Raw genomic sequence first — 21,283 nt, 5'->3', positions numbered from 1 at the left:
GGACATCGGTAACATTCATGAGTATTTTGCATAAAGTCATTCCTTCTTCCATTCAGCAGTCATTTGTTGAGGGCCTACCATGTGCCAGACACTCTTCTAGGTACCACAGATACGGCAGGTGCGTGTGAATCTCCTATATTTGTAAGCCTTACATTCTATAGAAGGAGGTAGACGATCAATAAATGAACACATATGCAAACAGGATTACAGACAGAGAAGGTCAGAAGAAAATAAAACCAGGAGGGAGAGACTTTCAGCAGGGTGACCAGAGAGAGGGGAAGTGCTCTCTCAAGAGGGGATTTTTGAACTGTGTTCTATGTGATAGAGAAGGGATCAGCCATGCAGATATGGGGGTGGGGTGCCGGGAGAAGAATGTTGCCAAGAAAGGCCAAAGACAAAGGCCTAAAGCAAAAGTAAGCTTTCATGCCCCAGGAACAGAAAAAAATGCAGAGTAGCTAGAATCTGGCGATAAACTTCAATACTTTGATGAATTGAATTGAATTTGTTAAGTAAGAGACTTTCAAAAGGAAGACTAGCAAGAGGAAATCTGGAAGAGAACATTACCTAAGGAGAGAAGAGCTCAGAGAAGAACTAGAAATCCAAATGGTGAAGGTCTTGGCAGAGTTAAGAGAAGCATGGCGCTTGGATTCCTTTAGGATCGGTCGATGGTGGGTCATTGATGTTTAATTGGATTGGTCCTACAACAGCTCAATGGCTTAAGACAAAAACACTATCCACACATCAGATTTGCATTTTTCTGAAGCAATATTGTAGTGGGAAGGTTTGATGTGGCCCCAGGTCCACTGGGAACTGAAAAGCAAATAGAGATTCTTAAATGAAGATGTCTTTCTGGTGAATGAAATAATCAATGGAAGGTGGAATAAATGAGAAAGCCATTCCTGTACCTTTTGCAAATATTTTGGTTAAATGATGGAATAATCTTAAATAGCAGAAGGTCAAATTGAATAAGAAGAGGAGTCTTGTATCCTCGTGGTAAGGATAAGGATTCTGGAATCAGACAATTTGATCGAGTTTCCAATCTTTGTCACTAGCTGTGTAACCTCTAGCAAGCTTTCCTGATCTTGCTAAGACTCAGGCTCTTCTGTCTGAAAAATGGGGTGATAATAGTGTTTAGCAATTTGGTAACAGAAATTTAGAATTTGGGGGAGGATTAAGTGAAGTGTTGCCTGTAGAGTGCTCAGAATACCCCGGTTGCATAGAGAATAATCAGAAAATGATATCAGTTCTTAGCTAGGTCAGGGAGGAGCTGAGGAGATTGTTTAGAAACGTGTGATTATGAGGAAGAGAAAAGAAAGTCATAAAGCAGTTCTGAGTGTTTTTGAACAGGGCTATTACCTAGTCAGAGCTGAGCACTGTGGAATCTGACACGGCACTGTCCCTCTCTGTGCCTCGGTTTCCCCATCTGCCAGCCAAAGTGGATGCCACGGCAAGATGGCAAACACTCTCCCATGCATCCAGCCTCGAAGGTCTGTTAGTCCCGGAGACCTGGCATTACATTGTGATCTAAAACTAGGGTGACCACTCATCCTGGTTTCCCTAACACTGAGGATTCTGTGGAACGGAGAACTAGGATTTTGATTGCCACAACACGACCATCTCTGGCACACCGGGATGGTTGCTCACCATGCCAAAGTGTTGTTTCCAAGAGGAAACCAAGGGAGTGGTGAGGAAAGGCTCTATTTCATAGGGAGCTGAGTGGTGTTCTTCTAGCATCCTCTATCTGTTTCTGTGTTAGGCTCAGGTACTGGCTTATCAGGTGGTCTTGGTCTCCATTGTGAGCCTTGCAAGAATGGAGAGCTGACTGTTGCTGTTGGCATCTGCAGTGCTATTTCTTGACGTGTAAAGATGAAAAACATTTCCATGTTCATAAAAGAGCACCTTGCGGTGCTGAGTGTCCCTAGGGGAAATGTATCATAAATAACACAGAATTCCAAAGTTTCCCTTAAGGCCTCTGTCCAAAGTACCTTTGGGACAGAACTGTAGTCCTTCTTGCCTGCATGCTGTCCCTATCCCACCAGAACATGGTGAAAGGCCCTTTTCTTCCTTGTGTACCCGACAGACTCCTCATTTTAACCCAAGAGACCCCATCCTGGGAAGCCCCTCTGGGTTGCATGTTACCTTTTTGCATAATTCTACCTGAGTCTTTAACCCCTTGGCTATAATCATGTATTCACTGACCATTCGCCGTTACTCCCAGTCTTCTCTGAAGGCGGGTACGTTTGTGCCAAGTCTGCAGTGGGAATAGACTGTCTGTACCTCATGTCTTATTAAAAACCCAGAGCCCAGAATGGCTGCTGAGACTGTGGAATGCCTTCTCTGTGCACTCCTGTCCGCTGCTTCAGTTTGTTAATGCAACGCCTTCTGACAATTTTCTTTTCCATGGGAAAAATGAAACCCATTAATATAATTTCAAACCTTAGTCTCTCTAGCTTGAGCCCCAGTCTCTCTAATGCCAAAACACCAGTGTGACTCAGAAGAATTAAAACTGCAGCAAAACTAAATAATCTTGTGGAATGGATGCTAAACCAGGCGCCAAGTTCCATGAAATGTAGCATTGAAATATACAAGTACTAATTATCCACTAATTACAACCACAATAGAATTGAGCTCATTTTCACTGAGAAAGGACTGACACAGTGTTGTGAATGGCTTAAAAATCTACTCTCAGGCTCTGTAGGCTCAAAGAAGATACTGAATTTCTCGGAGGGCTAACAAAGAAGATAACATTTTCTTTTAATCTGGGTGGCGTGTTTATTTGGTTAGTGGGTTTTTAAATGGGTCCCTCTTGTGTACCCACCCATTACAAACTGTTAGCCCCAAAGACAAAATATGAAACTGCTAAAAATGTAGAGGAAACGTTTGCCACTGTGCTACTGGTCCCCTCTCCTGACTTCATGGGAGGGCTTGGAGGTTGGGTTGCCAAGAAAAGGAGGAGGGAAAGACAGACAGAGACTTGAACATAAGTGCCCAGGACACCTGCCAGTCCCCGCAGCCCTTAATTTTCAGTTTTCCAGGGTCAGCCGTCCCTTTCTCATCCCTGAAGTAGGAGGAAAACTTCAACAAGCTTCTGCCACCTCTCCTAAGGGAACCAGGAAAGGAAAACCAAGCAAATAACTACAGTGCACTGGTGAAGGGCTCCAATGTAGGAGTCCTGCTCCTAAATTTGATGGTCACTTGGTTGTGTGGCTCTTAATGACTGATAGGTATTTATGTTGATCTTCTGAATAAATAGGGAATAAATAAGATCTAGAGACAGATTCCATGATGGTCTTCAAGGCTGCCTACCTCCCCTCCTCACTACACCACACCCCATCCCACGAGCCAGTATTTGCTGCCCTTTGGTTGTTCCCCAGTCTTACTCTTTCAGTTATTCTCTTCGAACAAGAAGCTAAAATGGCCACCTAAGTCCCTCTTGTGATGAAACATGACGGAGCTTCCCCCTTAGCACACTCCTTACTAGATTATTGGCTGCATGTTGGAAGAATTAATTCATCAGATTCTAGCTGGGAGTGTGATCCTACAAGGCCCTTTGACTTGTCCTCCATTTTGATACTCACTGTGGAGCGCCTTGCGGACCTAGGGAAGTCAGAGGTTTCCTATTTTTCATCCCCACATACGCACTCCTAATGTTCTTTGCGAAGTGAAACATAGGCTGAGCCCTCTCTGACAGGCAGTGAGCAACCCTACTTCTATGTGACAGGTTCTTGGATAAATAACATAATTTAGTTAAACAAAAAGTAAAGGCAAAAGAGAAATAAAATACATTTTAGAAAGAGTCAAGAAAAACTCATTAGCATTGGCAATCTGCCACTTCCCCCCATTAACCTCAATTAACCACACAGACTGCAGACTCTGACATGTGATCCAAAAAAACATGGCTGTATGAACTTGTAACATTTTGCGTTAAAAACCCAAAATAATAATTATCACAGCACATAATTCCATTTTGAAATTTATTTGGAAGCTTTTCCCAAAAGACATGGGCGCTTTTACAAGCTGTAGTATCAATGCTGAGTGAGCATTCCCATAGATAATGGGCCGTCACCTGCTCTGGGTGGTGGTACCTGTGGAGGCATTCACACACGCTTCCGTTCACATTTTCAATAGTATATTTTGTTCATCCAATAGACTAAAACTGATTGATCCCCATCCATATGCACTTTGCTAGGCATGGAAGATACAGAGACTAGCCTAGTTTCCTATATTTTTTAAAAGTTTTTATTTCTTTATTTGACAGAGAGAGAGGGAGTGGCAGGTGAGGAGGGAGAAGTAGACTCCCCGCTGAGCAAAGAAACCAATGCGAAACTTGATTCTAGGACCCTGCGATCATGATCTGAGCCGAAGGCAGACACTAAACTGACTGAGCCACCCAGGCGCCCTGCTTCCTATATTTTTCTAATGAACATGAATGAATAAAAGCATAGTTGTCCTGGAGAGGTCACAGTCTACTGATGGAGACAAACAATAAACAAAATACAAAGTAATAAAGCTAGAATGCAATTATTTATAAAGTCCTCTATAAAAGACCGTCAGGAGTATACAACTCTTCACTGACTTGATACAGCAATTTTTCCCAAGGAGCTCTAAAAAATTTTAACCTCCTCTATTTCCACTTCAATTTACAAGGGGAAAAAAATATTATATATTTCTTCTGGTGAGGAAAAGGGGATTCCTCCCCTATTAAATCATGGCTGTGTTACAGAGGAAGAAACAGAGACACGACATTTTAGAGACTTGCACAAAGTTGCTGCATTCCACATGATTCAGCACATATTTCAGCATTTGGAGGGGAGGTGGTACTTCTTCCCAAAGCACAGAAAGACCATGAAATTCCATTAATTCAGACTCTTGTGGAAGAGGATTTTACAGCAGTTGAAAATGCAGATTCTAGAATATTTCAGGAAACACACATTTACTGCTTTCCAATCAACACATAAGGTTAATGCAACTATTAAAGTGTTGCCAAACAAAAGACCTGGTTGGACAGACTCTAATGAATAGTTACATAGGCTATATGCAATTAGAACATCAAAGTGGGGGTTGTTAAAATTCAAGTGCTTTGCAAATGGTTTGTCTCAAGTACATTAAATATTCCCCTGACACCTTTCCACCCTATTAATTTACGTAGGTAGTACAAAGGTAAACTTCAACTATCCCCAGAACTATTACAAATCCTCTGATAGGTGGGATGCAAAATAATGAGGTTTTACAGTGTATATATAAATTTAGGACAAAAGGAAGGATTGAATTATGTGGAAATTAATTGGAAAACGTGTGATATAAAAAGGGGGGAGGCTTGTCAGTCTTCTGATAACATTCAAAGCTCTCCATAACAAGCGATATTTTTCCTAGATTTTTTTTAAATTGAGTTGCAAAACATTGCTCCTACCCAAGACCTTGTACAGATTACAGAGCAAAGCTGATCTTACAGAATGGCACGCCTACAAAGCACAAATGTGTTTTCAAGACTTTGCACATCCTCTGAGTAATTTGCACTTTCTCCAACCTTCTGATTTTATCTGTCACATGAAAACAGATGTAGAAACAAATTATTTGCAGTGAAATCATTTCTAAGGGAAGTGCAGTGGTGGTTTTCACACCTCTGGAGTGTGTAGAAATCAAAGAACTTCATAGTGTTCATTTGAATAAGTAGAAGGAAACTTAACTCTCACGGACTTGGTTATTACATTTGCAGACATTTTCAGAGGTGACATGTCTGAAAACAGTAAGGTGTCCCTGTTTTTTATTTTTAAATTTTTTAAAAGATTATTTATTTATTAACTTATTTGACAGAGGGAGACACAGCGAGAGAGGAAACACAAGAAGGGGAGTGGGAGAGGGAGAACCAGGCCCCCCAAAGCGCAGAGAGCCCTATTCGGGGCTCCATCCCAAGACCCTGGCACCAAGACAGGAGCCGAAGGCAGATGCTTAAAGACTGAGCCTCCCAGGCTACCCAAGGTGTCCCTCTTGAATGTAATTATAAATAGCATCCCAGTGCTGTTAGGACTTTTAACAAAAATAAAAGATAATGCACTGCTTTTCATAGACGGTACTTCTGTTTTTTAAACAGCCCAGCTAAGTGGCCCTGTGCCAAACACTTTGTCTATACTATTAGCTACATAGAGCCTGTAAGGGAGTTAAATCTATCCCCATTTCAGAAACTACAGACTTAGAACAGAGAAGTTGTGTAATTTGTCCTTGGTCACATGGCTAAGAAATCAGAGAGCCAGGATTGAAAACCAGACTCATCTTTCTCATTAATTTGTTTCAGACCTAGTTACAGATTTTCTACTTCAGTTTTTTCCATCTTCTCCATTTGTTGGAATCTGGTTCTCCATGTAGGGCCCAGTGCAAATTCAACGTTCAATTTATTCCCTTAAATTTTCCGGTCACATGATTCAGTGTTTATCTTTCCTTCTTCGGAGCACCTGGACCTCCCCAGGGTATGTAATAGATCACATCGTGTATCATCCCTGTTTGCGTTGGTGTGTGTCTCCCTCACTGGGTGCCACGGAGACCAACATAAAGGCTTACTATTGTATCGTCTTATCTCTTCCCAATGTGCCTTGTGTTCAGTATGCTTTTGTGGTGAAGAGACAGCATCGCCACAGAGGAGATGTTTCCCTCTGCTACCTGAGGGCCAGATGGAGCCAAGAGAGGCATCACACAGCACAAGAAAGCCCCCAGAATGAGGTCAAATTGTAGCTGAGATAAACCATTATGTTAGGGGTAGATAGAAGGCATATGTCCGATCTAAAGTTCAATCTAAACCTGGCAACCCTGGGGTTTTGTCCTTTGCTGTGTGGATTCGGAATAGAATTTGGTAGCATTCAGGGGCCCCTGGGTGGCTCAGGTGATTAAGCCTCTGCTTTTTGCCCAGGTCATGATCTCAGGGGCCTGGGATGAGCCACGAATCAGGCTCCTCGACAGGGAGCCTGCTTCTCCTCCCCAACCTCCGCCCCCTGCTCATGCTCTCTCTCTCTCTCTCTCTCTCTCTGTCAAATAAAGAAATAAAATATTTAAAAAGAAAGAACGTTAGCAAATTCAGTTGAGGACACACAGGAGACTATGCGTGAGGGGCCCCATTTTATTGGTCTTTAAATTCTTTTGTATTTTAAAAATGGAGTATTTTTCATTGTGGGAAAACTAGACCATTTGGATAAGCAAAAAACAAATAAACAAACAGAAAACCAGTTACCTTGGCTGAATCACCCAGCAAGAACAACTATCTATATAGTGATTCTCCCCCTTGCCTGAATTTTGGAATCACCTGGAGCTCTTAAAAAATCTCTATGCTCTGACCTATGCCCATCCCAGATAATTCAGAACTTCGGAACGTGGGACCCTGGCATCCGTGTTTGCTCATGCTCCCCATGGGATTCCAGACCACCACCAAACGTGAAAACCAGGCATGGTCTTGAACCAGGCTTCTCAAAATAGATCACCTAGGTCTGGGAGGAGCCTGCAGGTTTGCACGTCCAAGCTCCTCGGTGATGCTGATGCTGCGACCCTTGCCACACTTTGAGCTGCAGGTCTGTATACTATCTCCTGGATGAAATGTAACTATGTGTGGCTGAAGGACTTCTCAAAAGTCTTTGAACAAGTTACTTAAACCGTAAGCATCAGTTTTCTTATCTGTCCTGTGACATTGCGAGTAAGAGACATTTTACAATTTTTGTGGCCCAGATGTTCAGACACATTTGGTGGGAAGTCTTAAAACCGGAGGGAAGCACGATTACATCCTTGAACGCATAGGATACAACAAGCATTATTTGGGGAGCTCATAATGAGAATTACATTACTTGAGCATTTAGTATGTGCCAGGAACCAAACTAAGCCTTTTAAATCGATGATTTAATTTAAAAAGCCTCATTTTACCACTAAGGAAGCTGCTGTTTAGAGAAGCTAAGTAACTTGCTGAAGACCATGCAGTTGCCTGGGGGCAGGACCGAGAGGCAAGAGCAGATGGTCTAAGGCCAAAGACTGAGTGTTGGTTAGTGCTTTGCTAACCAGTACCCCATCATGCTTCCCAGACTAGGTCACCTCAGAGGCCCATCCACAGAGTGTCCTTAGATTTCTAGCCACTACTTCTTCTTTATCTTGATCATCAAATATTCAGAATTATGCGGAAGAAAACCTTGGCAGAAAGAGAAAGAGGGAGATGTGTTCCATATTGCACATCTGAGCACACACGTCAGTGGTATGTTAATGGCACCTAAAGATGGCATCATTTCATACAACATCCTTAATACGGGTTCACCATCTGTAGCTTAATTTCTCTGAAGAAATCCAATATGGCATTCAAGGTTTAGCTAAATCCCCTAGAGACTTCTTCAGGTGCATAAATCCTTCTTCATCTAGGCCAAACCAGAAGGCAGAGCCAGAGGGCTGTGTGAGATTAGAAGGGAGAGCCATGAGAATTAGTGATGAGGAGAGAAACTCAGGGAAGAACAGATGGGTCTGGTATGTATCCAGGTACTTGGGCTAAAGTAGACTCATACACAGTGTCTCTGGTCCTGTGTGTATCTGTGTGTGTACGTATATGTCTGCATGTGTGTGCATGCATATGTTGATGTATGTGGCAGGAACACGTGATATGGAAGAGAATTATACAGGGAAGAGGTCTTTGGAATATTCTCCACCATACAACATCTTCTTCATTATTCCTCCCTCGTTGGCCACTGTCTTATCCTTCACCCTGATGACAAGTTACCTTGACCCCAAGCCCTTAATCAATCTTGTCTGTAACGAGTGGTACAGCAATGGAACAGAGCTTGCCAGAACATTAGACCTCTCCCTCCGGGCTGTGGGCAACTCCATCCGGCAGCTGGGCCTGAAATGTGTGCCAAGCCCCCAACACTCTTCCTGCACAAGCTGGCTTTTCTCCCTTTGCTACCTGTAGCAGCTGCAACATCCTGTATCCAAGGGTGAAAGCATTTCTAGCAGAAAAATCCTGCCTGCAATTTCCGTGCGGCTCAGGCAGATTTGAGAAATGCCATCCATTGGCTTGCAAAGAAAGAAAATGAAACTTAACTGCCAGAAGGCCACCAGCTCTGCACCACGTGTGAGCCACAGGGTCTCCATCCTTGGTCCAGGATACATCCTCACTCACGCAGTTTTGAAGTTTCTACTGGCATCTTCAAAGTCACTATTTATAAAGAAAAGCTCAAGCTACAGAGGGAAGCTCTCTCCATGATTTCCCTGTCAGATTTTCTTAAGAAAATTTAATAGTAGCACTATGTACTCAGTCAAGCAACTCCAAATCTTTACACCTCATGAAACAGCTCTTACTTAAGAAGCTTGTCTGCTGGAGCCAGTTTCCAGACCCTTTTTTTAACCCCATCATAACCAATGCATTAACTCTTATATATATATTTTTTATTTCTGGTGGTTCTTTTCTTTTTAAAGAAATATTGTTTAGGGTACCTGGGTGACTCAGTCGGTTAAGTGTCCAGCTCTTGATTTTGGCTCAAGTCGTGATCTCAGCGTCATGAGATTGGGCCCTAACCCCACTCTGTGCTCAACGGGGAGTTGGCTTGAGCTTCTCTCTCCTACTCTCTCTGAAATAAATAAATAAATCTTAAACCACCCCCTCCAAAAAAAGAAAAGAAAAAAAAAAAGAGGGGTGCTTGAGTGGCTCAGTCGTTAAGCATCTGCCTTTGGCTTAGGTCATGATCCCAGTGTCCTCTATCAGAGATCAAGCCCCGCATCAGGCTCCCTGCTCAGTGGGGAGCCTGCTTCTCCCTCTCCCACTGCCCCTGCTTGTGTTCCTTCTCTCACTGTGTCTCTCTCTGTCAAATAAATAAAATCTTAAAAAAGAAAAGAAAGAAACATTGTTTAGTCTAAAAACATATTACCTGGTTGTTTCTTTAAAACAAATTTAAGGGGCACCTATGTGGTGCAGTGAGTTAAAGCCTCTGCCTTTGGCTCAGGTCATGATATCAGGGTCCTGGGATTGAGCCCCATATCAGGCTCTCTGCTCAGCAGGGAGCCTGCTTCCCGTGCTCTCTCTCTCTGCCTGCCTCTCTGCCTACTTATGATCTCTCTCTGTCAAATAAAAAAAAAAAAAAATTAATAGGTCTCTTCACTCCAACTTTAATTTTTCCTATAAAAATCTTTGCATTTGAATTTGCATTTGCACGGAAATTTACACTTATCATGTGTCTATTTCATTCTCCAAATTCAGTTCACAGCCTTTCGTCCATGTGTAAATACGCAGGCGACATTTCACGGTTCCCTGATGGGCTGAACAGAAAGGTGGAAATGGAAGTTCTAGAAGTTGGGATATTATGGAAGAGACAATAAACATGAGAATATGGGTGTTTTTTTTTTCCACTTAGAAAAACACACTTATAGTTAAATGATGTTTTCATTTTCCTCTTTTTGAGAGACAAGCTTTTCCTTAAGTGTTGATTTTGTGCAACAAATGAAAATCATCAACAAAACAGAAAGGCAATCTACTGAATGAGAGAAGATATTTGTAAATGATATACCCAATAAGGGGATAATATTCAAGCTATATAAAGATTTTGTGGGTAAATAAAAACCATAATGCAGCCCCTCTTGTTCCTGTCAGGACGTGAGTCACCCACGTCCCGCTCAGCTGGGCTCGGGTCCACCAAGAAGAAAGTAGGGTCAGTAAGAGATCAAAGAATGATCTCCTTTTAATGTTTTTGTGTTATTTTAGACTCCTTACACTGAAAAGAGACTTAGCGTATTCCCAGGTAAAGTAACAGGGGCCTAGAGAAACCATGTCATTGCCTAGACTCTCCACCCAATAACCAGCAGGGCTGAGACCAGGACCCAGGTCTCCTGGCTCCCAGACAAGGGCTTTGCCACCACTGTACATACTCATCTGCTAGGGAGATAGTGAAGAGGCTTCAGAATTATGTCCCTCGTACGAATGATGGTTTAATCATTGGTGACCTTGGACACCTTATGTAAGTCAATTTCCTCCTATAAATGGAGTCAGAATAGTTCTTGTCTCCCTCATCACTGTGAGATTCAATGACAGCATGTATGTGAGCTCTTTGGTACAGTGGCTGGCACATAGTACTCAGCAAATGTGGGATACTATGAGGAGATCATTTCTGCATCAATTTGATAGAAACCAGGATATGGAAGACTATGGAAATAGCCACAAAGCCTTTGTGTGTAACATTAAAGATTAAAAAGCTGTCATCAACAACAAAAAATAAAAAAAGAACAGGCTGTCAGGAGTTGTTGTAAACACCTTCAACATTCAGCATGAGAGAGAATTCCAGAAATTGGAAAGACCTTGAAATTACTCAAAGGATGAAATAGGGCGTTTAGGTCAGTTCAGCTCCCGTGGTTTGGGACCATTATGGCCACTCTGTATAAAACAGCTTTGAGCATTCTGGAAGTTTCTTTCAAACAAGTTCTGCTTACAAGGTGCTAGCTTCTATGTTAAGTACCAAGAACACGAGATGACTAAGATCTCTTTTTTACCCTTTTACTTGTCTCATATTAGGAACAGTTCACTAACAAACAGAGCCACATATTGGGTGCAGTGATAATAGTATTTGCATGTTGAACAACTGTGACGGGTTCTCCCCTAGGTTCCCAAGATCAGCAGGTAAACTCCCCCAAATCTCTGCCTTCTTGAAACTGTGGTCTAGAAGGGGATCCTGATGACAGATGGGTTACCCAAAAAAATGCTAGAGGGAAAATCAGAGAAGACTTTGTGGAGAGCAATGTGTGAAATGTTTGGACGGATGGTGAGGGGTTTTCCAGATATCTGGGGGTGGACGAGGAGCAGTCGAGAGCAGAGGAAATGGAGTTAAGAAGGACAGACTTAGTACTAATTGTAGCTTACAGGGCTGATCATTCTAATTGTGTTTTTTTGATACTAAACGCAGTTTCCAACAGTCCTGGAAAATTATGCTGAAGTAGCGAAGACCCACATTGCTTCAAGTAGCACTTAAACAAAATGTGAATGTCACGACACTTAGATTACACAGCTGCGACCCAGGACACCCACAGGGAGAAAAAGCCGGGAAAAGATGTCTTCCCACAAGTATGGCTTCTCTGACCATAACTACTTAGAACACTCTATGTTCTCTTTTGAACAGGAGTGACATTTTCGTGCTCAGGCTGTCTCTCAGAGAGATTGTGAGAGTCCCCCGTCTCCACAACAAAAAATCAAAGCTAGTCATTTTTAACGTAATTGCATGGTTTCAGCCATATGCTCCCCCCCCCCCTTTAGTGAGTATCATTCACTTAGTACTGGCACAATTCCCCTCCTAAATTGGAGGTTTGCATATGTAATTATATCAAATGATGTGTTTGTTTATATCTCCGAACCACATTCAAAAGCTCGCCTATGATTTATCTTTGAAATTCAATTTCATCATGTCAGTCCCCAATTTACTGTGCCCAATGGGTCTTCAGCTACATGTGTGATGTCCACGCCTCTCTCCTGCTGAAGTTACACAATGGGATTGCCATCCACCATGATGCATCAGAAAAGCTGAAGAGAGAGAGTGTGCTCTGTTTTATTCTCTCCTCTTTTCTAAGGCCCAGCTACATTCAGTGACCACAGAGCTGTTAAAAATGAAGACACAGCATTGGCTATTTTGACAAATTCCTCTGGACTGTGAGGATGGCTCACCGCATTCCTTTCTGACTGAAAACCACTGCTGCTAAGGGCCAGAGCTCATCCAAGTGTGTCTCTTTAAGAGAAGAGAGCTCTTGCCTCTTCTTAGTGTAGCTGGTCCCATCTTCATAACAAGGATTATTTCCTAGCACAAATAACTACCAGTTGTAGCTTTAACCCCAAAACATTCTGTTCATTATTTTTATGTCCCTGACTCCCTGTGGACACACCCGATTACACCATTCATCTCAACCCCTCCCTCTTCATGCCTGATTCCTAAAGTAATGTCTCTGTCCGGTCATTCATTTTTTTTAAAATGCCTGTCTTCTCCAAACATGAGGGGCTTGTTAAAAATCTAAAAGGCAGCTTGTGATCTCTTCCTGATTTTTAAACAGCTTTACCGACATGTAATTTACATGCAATGATATTCACACATTTCAAGTATACAATTCAGTGGTTTTCAGAATGCGTGTGGAACCGTGCAACCATCACCACAGTCTGTAATTTTAGAGCATTTTCACCACCCCAGAAGAAACCTTGTCCCCACAAATAGCATTTCCTGTCCACACCCTACCTCATCTGATTTCCCGCTGATTTTCACTTTTGACTTAGATTTTTTTTTTTAACCTGCCTTTTACCATCTCTCTGTGAAAATAACAATAATGGAAACACAGGGAACTAAAACCTACAGAGGCTTTCCTGCCTTTCTTCCAGAACAGAGTCGGCTTGGCTTTGTCACGCTCCAGGTTCCCTGTTGCGTGTGTTTCAGAATTTTCAGGAAGGCTGTCTCTTTCTCCGTTGGCTGTTAAGTATGTGAAAAACACATCCCGGGATGGAGATGACAGGAGTGTCACACTGCTCCCTCAGTCCTACATAAGCATTATGCAAATAAGTGGCTTTCCTTGGAAAGGAAGGAAGGAAGGAAGGAAGGAAGGAAGGAAGGAAGGAAGAAGAAATCACCCTAGCACGAATCAGGAGAGGAAGCCTGACCTCTTCCCTGTGCACAGCACGTCACGGGGTCCATGGCTTCCTGACCCAGTGAGGACGTGACACAAGTGTTCTCAGGGAGAACAGAGGGCAAAGGGCTCTTGGTCTTTTGTGCCTGCAAGAGCAGCAGGCAACCAGCAGAGTGAAGGCTGATGGCCCTTTCATCCATGTATAGCGTCCCTCTAATAAGTGTTCCTCATTCCCATTGTGACTTCTCACAGAGGATGCCCCCTGAGGAGGTGCTGAGGTTCGCGAAAGCCTCTCTTCCCTTTCCGAGAAGTCAGTTACTTCTCATTTGGACAGTGCCATTGTGACATGTGACCCTGTCGGAAAGAACAGCCTGGAGTCAGATTTCTGTGTGTGACGCCCCTTGGTGTGACCACACTGACCCTCAGTCAATCTGAACCAGAGAGCTGTGCCCCGCTTTATTCTTCTTTTATCACCTCAGCCACTGGGGCACTCACACCATCTCTGTCTCCCCCACATTCGTCCCCAACCCTCCCCGCCCCCCCCAACACACTGAGCCAGATGCTAAAGCAGCTCGATGCATTTCATTCTTGGATGTGGCTGGGCAGAAAAATTAATGTCAATAAAAAGTCATGCTGAGATTCAACAAAGGAGAGTGGAATGGCACAGAGCTGCCTTTCAGATTTAGAGAACCTGTTCAGGCATCGTCCCAAGAGACCTGGACACAGTGAATGAGAGGTGGACTAGGGCCCAGAATCTGAGTTTTTGAGTTTCCCTGGAGGGGTTCTGATGAGCAGTGAGGGAAGAGAAGTTACTGATTCTGAAGTTACTGACTTCAAAGTCTTGATACCAGTCTTTTCTCCAAAATCTCAGACAGTAGCTCATCTTTGTATCCCAAGAGTGCCTAGTGGTGTGCCAATCCCATGAAGACACTCCGAATGTGGTTTCAAATGAATATGAGAAGCCAGCACCCCTGGTCCACCTGCAAACACTCTCCTGGCACACAAAACAGTACCTTCCTGAAGAAACACACTCTAAGTCTGCAGCAAAACTGGAGATTAGAAAATAAATAATCTCCTCTATAGCAGCTTTTGTCAACTGAGCATTAATGAAGTTCCTATTCTTTGTTAGAGGCCGGAGGCTAGGGGGACAGCAGGGCTTCAGAATAAAAAGGCAGAGCCTTCCCATGAAGGAACTCTGTCAACTTGTCTAGTGGGGAAATACACACATGTGAACAACGGATTCTAGCACAGAGCAAAGAGCCGTGATGGAGGAGTGTACTGGTTGTTTTGGGACACACCAGATGGACACCTAACCCTGGAAGACAGGTCACCTCTCTAACATCTGAGCTAAATGTAAACCATCTATAGGTGAAGCAGTAGGGGGTGGGGCATGTTCCAGAAAGAATTTATGGGAAGGCAGATCATTTGTAGAGTGGGAACACAGCCTTCCCTCCCATGGGGTGGGTGGGCAGATGAGAGCAAAGGAGAGTGGGGCCATTTTGTAAAGAGATATGCTACCGTCAGTGGGATTTTATTTTGATGCCCATTTCACCTCTTGGGGCCTCTTCTTGGCTTTCTCTAGAATCCACATGCTCCCACCTACCAGGTACATTTAAAACAAAAGCTAGAGGTCTTGAGCTTCTCAGCAGATCTTGGTAAAATGCCTTTTCCATACTTCCTGTACCTCACTCATGTGGGGAGCAAGCTTGACATGCGATTTTCCCTGCTCTTTTCTGTCCATCAGCACAGGTCACAAGATCAACCCAATCTATAGTCTCATCTTCAGGGACGGTGTAGCATCAAGAAATGGAATATAAATTTGACCTCCTAATTGCCATTTGACAATAATAATAATAATACCTGCAAAAGACAAATTGGTGTAATAACTGGGCAGCCTTGAAGGTTGTGGCTTCTCATTGCCTTTTCTTTGTCTTTATACTCAAAGGGGTGATTCATTTACGGGAAACACCATTCGAAGGAAAGATATAGAGATATTTCCCATGTGGAACTGATTTTGTGTAAAGATTTCAACACATAAAACAAAATGATAAAATTACAGTTTGAGGTCTTTGGTATATAAGTTATTAAATTTGAAATAATTAGGTGTACAAGTAGCTATTACCGAAGTAACCTCCTTGTCAAGGGTAACAAAAAATTGTATCAGCATTAAAAAGTTAAATAAGAAAGTGCTGTTCCATAGCCTGATTCTGATCAGCATCAACAACATATTAGCGTTCAAGATCTCTGAAATCTTTAATGAGGTTCTTACTGTAGAATTTCAGTCATATGCAAATGAATCATTGAAATTCCTTATTATCAGGAAAACAATGGTTCTTCAGTGAGTTTCTACATCCCCAGAGTGATTACAGTATCTAACAGAGGTAAGCAGAACCAGAACAAATTTTTCAGTTTTCCTTTATAAATTTTATTTATAAAATTTATAAGAAAAATTCAGAGACCATCTTGATGGGCACTGGGGATGGAAGAGTTACTGTTCCCCATCAGTTTTGCTTTTCCTTTAACTGGATTTGCTTCCCATGCTCAGTAAGCTACTTGCCCCAGATATTTAAAAGTCAAATATTCTCATTTCTACGCAGGTCTGATTACAACAACTTCAAGGAAATTGGATCGAGAACAGCAGGCAGAACATTTTCTGGAGGTAAGTGCATAGAGGGAACTAGCATTCATTAAAACTGACTTTCACTAAACTTCTTTAACCTTCAGTGTAAACTAGAACTTTAATATATTTGAACTACGGATTCCTAAATAAAGATATCTTTCTTGGGCTGCTTGGTTCTGAAGATGGAGATTTCTGGTACCTTCCTCCCAACACACTCCTATGTGCCAAGCGGGGGTGGTAGAGCGAGCAGCCTTTGCCTTCCTCTGAAAACAAGCATGTCAATCATCAGAAAAGAAGGTTCAGAAGCAGAGCCCTGGAAGCCTCCAGAGACTGGGATGTGAAGGGAGAAAGAGCCAAAGGGCTGTGATCAGAGCAAAGTACATCATTTGTGAAGACGCGAGTTGCTTTTGCTTCTCATTTCTTTTCTGGGGAGAGGGTTGAGGAAGAGAAGCCTGCTAGTTGATTCACTGCCCGAGACAACTGTTTCTGAAACCATAAAATGTACTCCTATAATTCATTAAGACAGAAACAGCAGCAATATAAACTGTAAGAGTGTTATTTCTAGAGGGAAAGAAAAAAACCACCATAAGGCAAGAAATGAGAAAATAGACATGAAAGAGCTTCATGGAACATTCTTTCTATACATATCGAGTATCTTTATTGGGAAGCTTGGAGCCTGGGTAATGTGTATGGTACGGGGATTTCAGTGTGACAGTCTGATACGGAACAGATGACAATGCTTGAAAGTTAGGGCTTTATTAAGGTTTTATCACACATCTGCCCTTCTAAAATGGTCTGTTAGTCCCTAAGAATCGCTTACTAGAATCCTCAGGTCTCACACACACACATACACACACACACATACACACACACAAACACACATACACTCTTCAAATCTCTCCTGGTGTTTTCCTTTAAATCAGTTCACCAGCAATGATTTCTTTAACAAGCCCTAGACGGGGAAGTGGTGCCTAAGGATCCGGGAGCTGCCTGGCCAAGATATCTCGCATGGCTAAAAGCTGTTTAATTGCCCTGGACCTCAGTTTCCCCTGCTGTGAAATGTGGCAAATAACTCCCACTCCATATACCTCAAAGGATTGCTATTAGAACCAACCCTTATATTTTATATCAAAGTTCTTTTAAAACTCTTAAAGCATTATACATAATAAAGGATTATTATTATTACCACGCAGCACTGTGATAATCCTTTTAAAACATTGCTATCATCTCATAAAGATGAAAGACTCCAGGCTGCCAAAAAATAATTATTATAATTCTTTTTTCAAAATCATACCACTGGGCTGCAGTTCGCGTCTGGTCCAGAATTAGAGTACATTTGCCAGAATAATAACACCTTACATTATATTTATGTGCTCCTTTTCTTCGCAACAGAGGTCAGGACTCCTGGGGAGGTGGCGTGCTCATATAGTTGAACCCTTTACCTACCTGCAGGGGAAAACGAGGGGTTCTCATTAGCTGGGGAATCTGCCCGATGTTGCTTACTGCCTTGTGCCTGGAAAGGGTGGTGTCTTCCGGAGGGGGGAGGTTGGTGCAGAGTGTGACTCTAGGGAAGAGTGTTTTCCAGGCATTTGAATTTACTTCCCAGAAGAATCCTTCGCTGTTTTGCATCCTTTACAGACTTACATAAATACTGTCCAAATACTTCCATCGTGAGGGTAACACCAATGTATCTGGCATATCATTTCCCAGTACCAGATACTAATCTGCCTAGGGAAATCGTGCCGCATAGCCGCTATCCACCTCCCTAGAGTTGCTGGGGGGGGGGGGGGGACGTGTCTAACACCCCGTCTGGGATCTGGCACTAAGTAGGTACTCAGTAAAGAGTTGCTGTACCTGTTGCAGTTTTATTATTAGCATATAGTGTCATGATTCCTAAGCCTTCCAAACATCCGACTTCATCTGCGCGCTCCGGAAGAGATGTGCTGATGTGCAGACAGCAGCCCCTGGACTTGGCCTGGGTCCCAGGGTTTGCCCTGCATGCTAGGGATACAAAGTAAACAGGAAGGGGCAGAAGGGCACATAATAAACAAGTAAAGGCTGTAAGTTCAGAGACAAGCTCTCCGAGGCCACTCAAAGAAGTCTCCACGATAGTGTCTGAAGTGGGAATGGTAGGCAACACCCAATACACTGGTGAGGAAAGCCTCTTTGAGTAGGTGGCATTTGGGACGTGAAGCCAAGATTCTATTCAAGGCCAGTGTGATCACCCAGGCCAGTCTGATTTAAGGGTTTAAAGGTGGAACTGGTTACAGGGGGTAGGAAATGAAGTTGCAGAAGGCAAACAGGGTTGTTTGCCTTCTTGTTGTAAGGATGACAGGTTTTTTTTTTCCTGAGTGCAGTGGAAAGTCAGCAAGCCTGGGTGACGTGATATGCTTGCCCCAGTGTAAGCTACTCAGCTGAGCCGAAATGGGCCGGGACAGGACACAGGTAGCCGGGGAGACCCTACGGAGCTTCTAGAGGGATCTGCATGAGTCATGATGATGGGTTTGGATGAAGGCTTTTAAAAAAAATAACTAGAGGAGGCAGGTAAGGTTCTAAAAACAAACGTCGACACTTTGCGAAGCAGGTGTCTCCACTTAGTAGCTGAAAATGCAGTGGGAGGCAGGAAGCGTCCACAGGGTGAGGAGTAAAGAACGAAGAAGACAACGATTTAAAAATATCTCCCTAGCTGGGGCCACACAGCCAGCCTCAGCGTTGGCTTGGCGTTCGGAGACTGACTGACTGGATACCCTTTGGTTCTGGTCAACCCGAGCCTTTACAGGGGCACCAAAGTTACCTAGGTTTCAAAAGTTTGCTGATGTGGCACCTTGGACAGAAGGGTTCCCTCTTGGGCCTAGAAATTGATTTCAACCAGCGTGAAGGCAGTCGGTCAAAGGGAAGGGTCTGCTGATACAAACCCCGTCATGATTCTGGCTAACCGGCAGCGCGCTGGCTTTTCTGAATTCTCAGTGTGGAGATCTGAAACACTGGGAGTCAGCCGAACCAACCCGACTAGCCCCAAGCACCCACCGTCGTTCTGCTCGTCTTCCAGGACCCCCATCATTTCTGCTCTTTCTTTTAGTGACCTCTATGGCTGAGGTTTTCAGCTAATCCCAACCTTCTTCTTTCTCCCTCGGTCCCTCCATCTCCCCTTTTCTCTCTCACACGCACCCTCTCTTCCTCTTACTTTCTAAATTGTATAGTTCTTCGTCAGGCTACATTTTTCCTGCATAACTTTGCTGTGATGGTTTCAGTAACATTCCTTTCTTTTTTTCTGGATGGATCATGGAAAGGGTGTTGCTTTAACTCAGTCCTCCAAACACGGAGTTAAAATAGTATCATTCAGAGTACAGAATAGAGTTCTCTGCTATCCACAGATTTTTTTGTAACTGCTGACACATTGTGTGAGTTTTAAGCGCTGGGTGTGGGTAATTAACCTCCTGGAGAGCCTTTAATTGCCAAGATAACCCTATGCTCCTCTTAAACTCATATTAACCTTCTGGCTCTATTTCATATCTCTCCTTCCCAATGAAACAAAATTGACTCTTCTTGAAAAGATCCGTTCAGAGGCTGACCTGGTGAGGACATTTCTGAATGCGTAACCAGAAGGGCATTAATGATTTGTTTCTAGTTTGCTATCCCCATGATAGAAGGTGCTTCAATTGTATACCGCTGGTACTCTGCCTGTATACTGAATTAAGATAATTAACTTGACCATGTATGGGCCATAAGGGTTTTTGAGTCTGTAAGCATTCACCTTCCATGTCGGATGATAAGACGACTGTGGTCACTATCAGAATCCGAGGGATTTGCTAAAGAAGAGCAGCAAAGAACTGTAGGAAGATTCTCAAGTTCAACATAATCTCCTTTGGTGAATTCTAAGTATTCACTCTTGCCAAATTTGAAGTCTGTTCCATGTAAACATTGGAGTGGTCTTCTGTCCCTACTATAAAATGCACAAACAGGGCATTTTTTAGTTCATTTACTCAAAGTCATATACATTCCTCAACGGCCTTTTATGTTTGTAGCAGAGGTAGAAGGCTAATTCAGGGAAATGTTTTAGCTTAACAGTTAGGATGTTAGCCCCCCTCACTATCAGAGAAGACAGCTGTGAAACAGGAATCATTGCAGGGATCACTGACCCCTTCCCTGCACCTGCAAGGTGAGGATAACAATCCCTAACACAGACTTGGTGTGAAGAGTTATGGGATGACAGGTGAAAAGTGCTCAGAACGCGGACTGTCAGACAACAAGGGTTCCCCGAACAGTGGCAGCTGTTGTCAGTTCTCTGTCTTACTTCTTTCTGTCTTCAGAGTGTCTGTTCTAGCACTTGGTCCACAGGGGGCACTCAAGAAATGTTCTGTGAATGAGTACTACTCTAACAGGCCCTTGTTCCACCCTCAGGGAGGTGATGGACGGCAGTTTAGGACACCATGAAGTGCATGGGCTTGGAGACAGAAATAATGGAATACACTGCCTCTTTCCATCCACCTTGTCAACTTAACTTTGATCCCCCATTTCCTTATCTTTAAAGTGGGGTTCAATGATCCCTACCTCACTGATGAACCACACAGAGGGCCCGGCACACACAGACACTGCTCAACCACTACCTGTCCCTCCCTCTTCCCCATCCACGCCCTTCTCCCCTTGTCCTCAACAAACACCTTGTCAATTACCTTTCTTTTTCAGTCCTGGCCCCAGTATTTTGAAAAGCTTATTGCAGTTCAATTATTCTTAAAAGATATAGCCACTTAAATAATCCTATAGTTCCGGCTTAATTATGTGTGAATCTTTATCTTGCGTCTGAAAGAGTATTATTTGCCTCCCTTTTGATCTTGAAATGCTTCTCTGTTCAGGGCTGGATGGTTCTGATAAAAGTCTTCCAGAGAGAACAGAGCGCGTGATTTTATTTGCAAATCAAAAAAAAGATGACAAGGCTGAGTAACCAGCATAAAGACAGGGGATGGGAAATTATGGTGTGTGTGTGTGTGTGTGTGTGTGTGTGTGTGTATTACTTGAAGTAGCCCAGAGAACGTGGTGAGATTTTAGAGTACAGTTGATATAAATAACAAA

The 21,283-nt window shown here is 43.1% G+C and overlaps 1 protein-coding gene across 2 annotated transcripts in view; it reads left to right on the top strand.

Moving 5' to 3' along the window:
* The window catches only part of FAT3 (FAT atypical cadherin 3), a 652,787-nt gene that overhangs the window by 453,663 nt on the left and 177,841 nt on the right, over positions 1-21,283 (top strand). For both annotated transcript variants that reach the window (XM_082683341.1, XM_082683340.1), the window contains exon 4: positions 16,191-16,252. In XM_082683341.1, coding sequence (XP_082539467.1) covers positions 16,191-16,252 — 62 coding nt within the window. The remainder of the gene's footprint in view (positions 1-16,190; positions 16,253-21,283) is intronic.

This window comes from Mustela nivalis (genome assembly GCF_964662115.1).
Source record: "Mustela nivalis genome assembly, chromosome: 9".
In the NCBI taxonomy this organism is placed as follows: Eukaryota; Metazoa; Chordata; class Mammalia; order Carnivora; family Mustelidae; genus Mustela; species Mustela nivalis.
Note: the sequence above shows the minus strand (reverse complement) of the source record. Positions and strands in the feature narration are given on the sequence as shown.